This window comes from Rhagoletis pomonella, unplaced genomic scaffold, assembly GCF_013731165.1.
Source record: "Rhagoletis pomonella isolate Grant_MI unplaced genomic scaffold, Rhpom_1.0 Rhpom_scaffold_00002, whole genome shotgun sequence".
Taxonomy (NCBI): Eukaryota; Metazoa; Arthropoda; class Insecta; order Diptera; family Tephritidae; genus Rhagoletis; species Rhagoletis pomonella.
In genome coordinates, this window is record NW_023458556.1 from 12,992,325 (window position 1) to 13,002,963 (window position 10,639).

The window sequence follows — 10,639 nt, forward strand, 5'->3', positions numbered from 1 at the left end:
CCAGATCTCAGTCCATAACAACCTAATGTACTAGCCCAATGTCAATAAATTAAAGCTCTCCAAAAATCATTAAGCTTTTGCTAAGAAAGTATGTAGGTACATATGTACTTCGATTCGAAGGCATTTTGGATTCCTTGTTTTTTTAGTCGAACGTCATTTTGCGTCATATTTTCGGAATTTACATTCGGATTTTAGTATGGTGTATCGATGTTCTTTTCTCGAGGAAAATTTTTTTGTATCAAACTTTATTGACCAATCTAATACTTACCCTCCAGATCTCAGTTTTTATCAACAAAAAACCACACTAATGTCAATAAATTAAAGCTCTCCAAAAAGAAATAACTCTTGCTAAAGGTTTTGATTATTCCATTAGAATTATTTAAAACAAAAAAAAAAAAATATTGCCGAATGTATGTAGATGTTGCCGAAAGATGTATAAATTCTACCCTAGGTTCGGCCAAAATAATTTTTTTTTCGAAATTCCTTGCAATACTTTATATTTAGGGGTACCGCGATTTTTATTTTTTTTTGCTTGCTTGTAAGTTGGTACGACCTAATGTACGTATGTAGTTACAATGTTACATATGTACATATATAGTGTAGTCTCAATTATAGGCAGTTGTAAATATGTAAAATCATTTTATGCCAAAGGCACTGTCGCCTTCCATGTTGTTAACCTTCAAAACGATGTACGAGTATGTATGTACTACGTGCATATACTATATGTTCATACATATGTGCACTTTAATATTAACGCGTGTGTGTAGGGGTAAATATTTTGGAGACAGAGTAGCCGCCTAATAAGAAGGCCAACGGTATGCCATGAAGCAGTTGTGAGCAAGCACGCTGAGATGCAGCACAGAGAGTCAAATTTAAATGGCGAAATTATCGAAAGAAGTCGGCCGTCGTAGTCGAGTTTTTTAAATATCTGTAGTCGGCTTAATATCTAAGTATTTTTTCTATCAACGATGGTCCCACGACTGCAAATGGAAACATACGAGTGTCGTAAAGAAGCTTCTTCCAAAAAGCCATTTGCAGTTTGAGACTTCCGTAAAATTATAAGTTCCTTCATTAATCTGGCAACGCCGAAATGCTCACAATAAAATTAGAAAAGAAGTTTGGAAAAATACTTAGAACAACTTATAGCGAGAAAAACCATAATTTATCTTGGCTAAATTGAAATATCTATCCAAAGATGATCAGGGTATATTCGTAATCATACATACATATATTTACGAATTGACGCTTTAAATATTCGCCCATAACAGGAGTGTACTACCATCACTACAAAGGCCATAGAAATGCCTATTGACCCACAAACATTTAAGCTCCGTATTTATGCAAAAGCCTATAACAGTTTACCTGCTGAGTATTATCCTCAGCGGAACTCAGATAATTGCAACCAAATTTTGCGCACTCAATACCTTGCAGAGCACGTTGTTATAATCTCTCATAGCTCTATTGTTTACGACATTGTTGCGCACTGCCGCAGTCACTTATCATTGCAATGTGCTAATTGTCAAACGAGCGAGCGAGCAAACGCTTATTGCACGCCATTTAATAATTACCACTGCGTCATGGTCGCTCGAACGCCTGCATCGATTGTGGTGACCACATCCGCAATTATACCATTGGCCTTTGACTAGGCTCATTTTGTTTTTGTTCGCCACTAATCGGGTGCGTTTCTAGTTGCAGTCCACTGGTGCTGATGCGCTTACCCTTGCTCTTGCTGTTGCTAAGCTAGTTGATTAGCAAACAATCATTACACTGACCCATTGTAGTGGACAACTACCGATTGTGACAGGCAATTACCAATACACATGGATAGCGATGTTGGAGTGAAATCAAGTTTGTACCCCAATTTCGTATCGACGTCATTTCCGACACGTTCTGGTGAACCAGTTGTTCGCCAACGAACTGCAAAAACAAGATACTAGCGAATTGCAAAACGATGCTCAAAATCTTTAACATAAACAACATAAATCCAATTTCAATTTGTGTGCAACACTAAAAAAAAAAAAAAACCAATCAGCGAACTTTGCTAAACTTGTCAATCTGAATCAAAAGAAAAAATATAAAGCAGTTTTATAGTTCATCAAATTTTTGTGAAATAGAGTCAAAATTTTGTATGGTAACAATGAATCCGATTTGACGTCGTTTCGAGTTCACCAAAACGACGTCACCGAACCGGCGTCGTAATGACTTCAAATCGATGAGAAAAACGAAGTAGGAATGACGTTGCAGTTTGTATGCAAAAACAACTTCGTTTCGAGTTCACTTAACCGACTTCAACAAACCACTCGTCTTCGCTTTGTGGCAAATTGGGTACTTATAGCTCAAACTCAGAAACGCAAAACTCGAGAAAATGAGCTTTAAAGTTTTGAATTTACATTTACTCCCATAGTAAAAATTAATACATATTTTGTTCTAGTGAGATATTGGTAATAGATACAGCTAGTGTTGGGCAGTATCGATACCAAAAGTACTCAAAACTCGATTCTCAGAAGGACACCCGACAGCACCCGATTTTTAAAAGTATCGATACTGAGTACTCCAAAGAGCAGAGTACTCACAAAAGAACTCGAAAGTACTTAGTACTCAAAAATACTTTGTTCTAATAATCGCTTTGATACTTGTACTCAAGATCGATTCAAAGTATTTAGTACTAAGTGTCGAATAGACCTAAAAATTACTGAATTTTATTTATATTTAACGGTAATCAGAAATGATTGTACACAATTTGCAGTTTCAATAATTTTCAAGTACAATACTTGTACCCAGTACAGTTAGCAATTCATTTGACGTAATTTGGGATTCATATATTAATTTGAATAAAATACTGGCAGTTTGTGAGTTTTCTACACTAAGTATTGAAATGTTACCAACATGTGTAAATTTAAAGAAAGTACTCAGTACTCTGGAATACACCCGATCTTTAAAAGTATCGATACGAAAGAACTCGATCCTCAAAAGTACTCGATACTTCCCAACACTAGATACAGCTATAAAATTTTTACACAGAATAGAAGAAAAGGTGGCGGTAGTTTCTGCATACTCAAACAAAAATTTAAATTTTTTGGATTATGGCATTATTGAAGTAATGAAGTAGTTGAGATACACTACGATTTTCCTCCTAATGCTGGGTTTCCACCAGGCACTAAGTGACAAAAAATTTAATGGCAAAGTTGGGCATTAAAAAATATTCGCGGCATAAAGTCAAAAAAATACTAATTAAATTCATTTACACATGGCATTCTTTAAATGGCTCTAATTTTTTGTCATTTCAGTGCCTAGTGGAAATTCGACATAGGTTTCACAATTTTTTTATAGAAATAAGAAATTTTAGGTCTGAACAACACCGATTGTTTAATGAAAATCTATTTTCGCCTGTTATTATCCTCTTATTTTCTTTGCTGTAGTTCTTCTGACTTATCTTTTGCACATTTTAAGAATATTGCGTGCAAATAATTGGTAAAGTTCACATACCAAAGGATATCATGCTCTCCTTATTTATTTTTGTTGCCTTTCTTGCTTTGAACTTTTTCAACAAATAATTCAACAGTTTTTGCTCGTCTAATTTTTCCTCATAAATTTTATGTATTTAAAGAGTTTATTATTGAAATACACACAGTGTATGTATGTATATACATACATATCGCACAGGATATTCAAAACTGACATGCTAATTATGTGGGCAAGGAAGACTTTACCTTGGGCTTTTTCTACATAGTATAAAAAAAATTCGCTGAACGCTAAATAAAAGCTCTGTGTATATTTTTAGTGCATAATCTCAGAAGTGCCAAATTTTGAGGAGATATGCAAATGCAAATATCTGAGGGTATTCTTCGTAAATACAAGCAAGAGACGTGTTTTTGGATAAAGTACTAGGGTTGGAAAAATATATTTTGGCTAAAAATGTCAGCTGAAAAGGCTGTATCAAAGGGTCTGACCAAGGGGAGGCTCATCGTCTGTCCTGTTGGAGGCGTAACAGGTTTTTGGATGCAGTTGTTATACTTCGAAACCGAAAGATTCAATTTTTTTTTCTTTAACCGAACGTAGTGTCGTAATTTTTCGTCATATGTTCGGCATGTACTTATATAGTCGGATCTTAAAGTGTGAGATATCAGTGTCTTCGAGAAGACAGTTTTTTCATTACATAGTTCATTGACCTCAAGTACCTCGTTCTAGTACTTACTCATCAATTCAATGTTCCTACCAGCCCAACGTACCAGTAAATTAAAGCTCTCCAAAAATTATTAAACTTTTGCTAAGGAGATTCTTTGATCATTCTAGCAGAACTTACAAAAATGTTGATAATATCGAAAGCATTGGCTATCTTTACTTGTAGAGAGACCATAGGCATTGAAAAATTCGAGAATTTACAAATTAAATTAAAACTTAAATAAACCAAAAATCGTAGTCTCTAGCAACCAGTTGATATTTTTTTTTCTACAAGGAATCCAAACTCCTCTTTGGAGTACGTTTGTCGTGGAGCAACAAATAGCAACTGCTAATGAAAATAAAACAGGACAGCACTTGGAGCGTAGTTAGAAAGAACTTCCAATCGCGACAACTGTGCATGCGCTGGAAATTCATTCAGAAATATTTGGCGGCATTTTCGCTCTCTGTTGACATTTTTCAACAAATAACATTGCCAACGACAGGTATGTTAAGCAAAAACCAGATGTTAGCGAGCATTAAACGATGTCCGAGACTCGGCCGAAATCCACTATGCGCTCGTCCTTATTAAGCCATGCGAGGACATAAATTCAGTCAGTTATTTTCCAAACGTGCCGGTGTGAAGAATAGAAAATTCCGAGAAAAAAAAGGGAAATAAGCGCTCCTCGGACGGTGAAATAACAGTTTGTGCTAAAGCATCAAAACGCGCCAATATATTTAGAGTTGGCAAAGAAGCATTGTGAGTTGGGAGAAGTGTGTTTCTTTTATTTATTTGTGTGTTTATGTGCACATTAGACGTACATATGTATACACATCCAGCAGCAATTTGTTGCTTTACTTTTGATGGCACTGTTTGTGCAATAACATTCGCCGCGAGTCGAGTGTGTGTGTGTGTTTGTGTTTGTGTTTGTGTTTATGTGAAATGTTGGCAACTTGGCTGTCTGTTAATGTTGCAATTATATGCGTAAATTGAATTGAATTTAAATGCTTCCGCCTGACAAGAAGGAAAGAAGCGTAAACAGCAGGTTGCCGACGCGGTTACCGACGCGGTTGCCGACGCGGTTAGTTATAATAAAAGCGCCTAAGGAAATCAGACAGACACAGGCAGAGACAAAACAGACAGAGCAGAAGGAATGAAAATGAAAAGCGACAGGATAAGGGCCTATCTACTACTTAGATGATTATTAGATGCCCAGAGGAAAAGGGATTTTTTTAAACGCGTAAAACTTACGATTTAACAAATTTCAAAAGGAAGTGGCACTGAGTGCGAAATTAAAAACAAAGTGGAATTTAATGCTTAACAAATGGAAAATGCAATTTAATAAAGACTTTTAAACTTATTTATATATTTCGAGTAATTTGATAGCAATTTGAACAATAGTATGAGCGTGAACGCTTTCTGGTTCAATTTTAAATGGTTTGCTTTCTTTTTACTCGACTTCACAAAAAATATATATATTTTTTTATTCTTTTTTATTTAATTTTTTTCCCCCATTCTAATTTGGTTGAAACCAGATCATTGGATCGTGATGAGGTAAACGACAATCTTAAATATTTATCTGAGAATTGAAGTCGGTTTTGTTTTTTGCTTACAAATTACTTGTTCTCAATATTGCACACTACATATATATTGACTAAATAACCCCCCTCTGTTCCTCACTCGGTATTGCTTATTTTTACGTAAACTTGTGTAAATACATACGTATATGTGTATGCTCAAGGAACTGATCTCATAAAAGGAAAAAGAAAACATATACATACACGTGCACCACCCATAAAAACCAAAAATATAAAAAAGGAAATAAAAACCGTTTGAAGCTCAGCCGTTGCTGCTTTAACTGTGTGCCTGCCACTACCTAAAAACACTCTTCTTCCCCCATGTCCCTTGGTAGTAATTCTAGCAGCAAAGTTAACGCACTTTCGTAAGCTCTCTGTTAATGACTGCTTGGAGAATTTGGTCCCAAAACATGAAATATTTATGTAAAAAACGTACCAAATCCGGAAACACGAATTAAAGAAAAGCAAATTTGCGCGAAAAAGTAATCAAATTACGAATAAAGCAATACTATCAGCACAGCACAAAACACAACAAAAAATAAAAAATCGAATGCCAAAGCGAGCAGTGGCAGTACATCAGTACTTATGCTTTGCGCCAGCGGTGAGAAAAACTTAAAATTGCCAAAAGTTTTCTTTCAAAAAAATTTAAAGCACTGAAAAAACTCAAAACGGACTTGTAAAATAGAAGCACAGATATGTAGACAGATTGTGGTTCAAAGAAAACCTCAAAAAAAAATATACACATTTATGCAAACATATGTATGTATGTGCTCAGATTAACTATACAGTGGACGTCCAATACAAGGAATCTTGTGCGCCTCATTCGTAGTTAGTATCGAAAAATTCTTTAAATGTAGTGACTGTTTTTTCGATCATTTTTAACCGTTATAATGTGACTAAGTTTTTATGACCATTTTAAATCTTTTATGATCTAAAAAATTAAGTGTGAAATGATAATAGTAATCAAAAGTAACGTTGAAAAATTGGTCGATAAAATAGAAATCCAAAAATAAAGATTATGCTTGATCGAAAACAAACGAATTTCCAAAAATAACTGTTAGATTTGATTGGAAAACCAAAAATCCAATTTTAACGGTTAAACTATGATTTTTATTATAAATATCATCGCCGTTACGATTTATGGAAAAATTTTATGTTTAGAATTTATATATAGGTACACCTGCGGTCAGGTAATTTGCACCGAAATTGAAAATCATATTGTTTCCAACTTATATTTATTTATTTATTTTTAAGAAATTTTCATTTAAAATATAATTCAATCTATAACAGAAACCACATAAATAAAAGTCTCAAAGCTTGCTCAAATTAAAAAAAAAAAAATTTAAAATCAAACTTTAAAAAACTGTCATTAAAATTTCAAAATTTGTTGAAGAATAATGTTTAAAAAAGATTTTGGGTAGGCAGTTTTTAGCCCACTCAATTCTACTCAAGTCGCTAAAGATTACCGTTGATTTTGATCGATTTTTTGTTTTGTGAAGGGTGTTGCGGATTTTTTTTTCATATAAACAAAAATTTTGATCATGCATTGTATGGAAGAAAAAGCGCAACACCCTCCACACCAAAGAAAAAAAATTTAAAAAATTGTAAATTAAAAGTATTAAATAAAAGAATAAGCATAAGTTGAAACAAAATCATTTCAGGTGCTAATTAGTTGACCGCACGTGTATATATAGTATTTAAAGCAAAGGCAGACTAGGGAAAAATTCAGTTCAACAATTAGCTAAGTTGAATGAAATGTTGACTACAGACCTGTTTTTCCAACAGAAGGTGGCCATATGCAACAATATGCAATTTTTTTTTTGTCGAGAGCATGGTAGCATTTTTAAATCCAAAATAGTTTGTTGGCAATTGATAAAGTATTACAAACATATAATCCGCTTGGGGAAATAAAGCCGATTTTTCTTTATATGACCCAGTCTGATCTACATTTCTTTCGGCTTCAGTAGCGATTATATTCAAAGTGTTTGAAATCAGATGAAATCCTAGCCCTCCTACCATATATTACTCGTAGTAGCTTTTTAAAATAAATACGTGCCCCGAAGATATTAAATTGCGTTTTGCCCGAATTTAATTCTCCTTACTTGCATTTTTGAATCAGAGTTTGGGAGAAGGTAATGCAGGTAGAGGATAAAATCGTTAAGCATAAGTTGCTTAACACTTCCCCATGTATGCAAATAAACTTTACTTACATACCTACATACTTAAGTATAATCAACACGCATACAAATGCACCTAACGCTCGGTGTGTAGTCGTTTGAAGATCTTCAGGCCACACCTCAAGCATTGATGCAATGTCAACAGTGTCGAATGTGACCGTACAAACATACACTTAGTTAATGTATGTAATATACATATTCACAAAAAAAAATACGGTTATAAAAAAAAGCGCATGTAAAAAAAAAATTGAAGTTAAAAACACTCAACCAAAGGAGATTTTGTTTTTTCCAAAGGCTTAAATGTACATATTTGCGTGTGTGTAACTTAATTTAAATACATTAGGGTGCCTCACCAAACAAGTTTTAAGATTTGGGTGAGCTAGACCGATTTTAAAATACCACCAAAAATCTCATTATTAAGATTCCGTTGATAAAAATTTTAAATTTTTGTGCACATCTTTTAAGCTTAGGCTCTTCTAACATTTGCCTTGTTTTTTTAGAAAAAAAATTAAATACTAATTTTACTTATAAATAACTCGATTTTGGGAGTATTTTTCTGAAATATTTGGCGGAAGTCTGAAAATATATGAATTCCTATGGAAAAGTAGTCCAAATTTTTTTTAATTTTTTATTATTTTTTTGTTGGAGCATGATGCACCCTAATATGCATTTAAATTTACATATGTGCGCATTCGTTTGGTAATGCGTATGAGTGTGCATTTCTGCAGTAATGGCAGTGCAAAAGTGCACTAAATTAATTTTATGTGTGAAGTCACTTGTAGGCAAATGTGGATAAAAAATTACGTGAAAAGTGCATAGTGACAAGTGAGAGGCGTTGTAGTGTTACTTGTGTTCACATTTGCGCATATACATACACACAAAGAGACAAATGCATATACAAGTAGTATATGCCGGCAAAGAGATGCGCGACAGCACGGCGCTGAGCAATCAACGAAAACATGTAGAAATTCTCCAGAGCGCCATATCCTATTAAACTTTGTTTTTCATTGCAGTATTTTTTGCAATAAACTGAACATCCGATAAGCTGGTGAAAAGCAACGCGTTTGACAAAAAAAAGGCTAAAAACAACAATAAAAAACTTGTATAGCCACAACTAGGCATATATCACATATCCGCGCTGCGCTGTTTAAGTACAAGCGGCAAGTTTTTTGTTTCCCTTCAGCTTTTCGCTGCTAGGAATTTTTCGTTATTGCTTTTGCATTGTTTTTGTTTTTGTTTTTTTTTTTTGAAAATTTCTCACTTATTCGTTTTCAACGCACCCCGCTATTTAATATTGAGATGGACAATGTGCAACAAATACAACAAACACAACGCCAGTCGGTGCTGCAACAACAGCGGAAACAGTAGTAGCAGCAGCAGCAGCAACACCACCACCACCACCACCCCCATCAGCAGCTGCATATGGGTGTTTAATCTCTTGGCGGTGGCCTTATTAATCCAACATGTCGCCTGTGTCGCACAAGCCAGCGAGCATGTTTCCGTTGTGGCAACAGCAACAACAAAGCCGACCACCAACACCGTCATTCCATTCTCGCTCACACCACCCACAGTGTTGCTAGTGAAGCGTCATGTTGACGTTCGGGGCGGCAACAACAAAAAGGTTCAGGCGGCACATGCAGATGGTGGGCTCGCGAGTCGCGCTACGAGTCGCCACCTTAGCACAATTGACGACGTCGGCAGCGAAAGCAGCAAAACAGCTGGCGATGGACTGAATTTCGCCGCCTATGTAAACGGTAAGTTTCAAGCAAAAAACATGCAACATGGGAAATTTATTTATAAAATTCCTGCAAAATAAATAAAATATACACAGTCACATATATAGTCACAGGGATATACATATGTATGTATATGGGGCGTTCCATACCAAAATGGACGGGGCTTTACACTTCATGTGTTTGATTTATTTCATCTAGAGTTGATGGATAAACAAAAATAATAAACAAATATGAAATTTGAGCTTGATTAAAACATTTTTAAAAACTTTACAGCACAAAAACAAAAAAAAACCGATTGAATAGTTTTCCAAATATCTCGAGAACGGGGCGAGGAACAAATTCAAAAAAAATCTTACATACACAAATCGAAATTCTCTATGAAAAGAAATATTTTTTAAATTTTTATCTTGAAAAAATTGTCACATAACAATTTTTTGTTAAAAAATTGCAATCGCTTAAAACTTGCACCTGATTATACTAAAATTTAATTTAATGGGCTACAAAACTGCATACTCAAAAAAAAACTAGAAAAATTTTAAAAATTTTTAAATTTTGTAATGTACTCGTTTTACTCAACATTGGTTAAAAAAACATTCATAACTCAAATTATTGTAGAGTGCACCCCATAATACTATGCTTAAATATTGTGCAATACTCAGAGCTACCATTGTGATTTCTTTTAAAATTTTTTTTTAGTTGGCATATTTTCAAAAACTCTTTTTTTTATCAAAAAATTTGTATGTGAAAAAATTTTCAAGAAAAAAAAAGAGTTTAGTTATATTACTTTACGTAGAGATTTTAAATGTGTGTATGTGTGATTTTCTTTAAATTTTTTCTTGTTTTTTTTGTGCTGTAAAGTTTTTATAAATATATTAATCAAGCTCAAATTTCATATTTAAAAATTTGAAACAAATCAATCACATGAAGTGTGAACCCCGTCCATTTTGGTATGGAACGCCCCATATATACATACATACATATCACGTAAAA

The 10,639-nt window shown here is 34.1% G+C and overlaps 1 protein-coding gene across 3 annotated transcripts in view; it reads left to right on the top strand.

Moving 5' to 3' along the window:
• The first annotated feature begins 4,740 nt into the window (after positions 1-4,740).
• LOC118733098 overlaps positions 4,741-10,639 on the top strand; it is a 158,277-nt gene continuing 152,378 nt past the window's right edge. The window contains exons 1-2 of one of the 3 annotated variants that reach the window (XM_036462313.1): positions 4,741-4,932; positions 8,927-9,667. In XM_036462313.1, the coding sequence (XP_036318206.1) occupies positions 9,220-9,667 (448 nt within the window). In that variant the 5' untranslated portion in view covers positions 4,741-4,932; positions 8,927-9,219. Of the gene's footprint in view, positions 4,933-8,685; positions 9,668-10,639 lie in introns of all 3 variants that reach the window. The other 2 variants (XM_036462314.1, XM_036462312.1) reach the window with 2 other exon arrangements.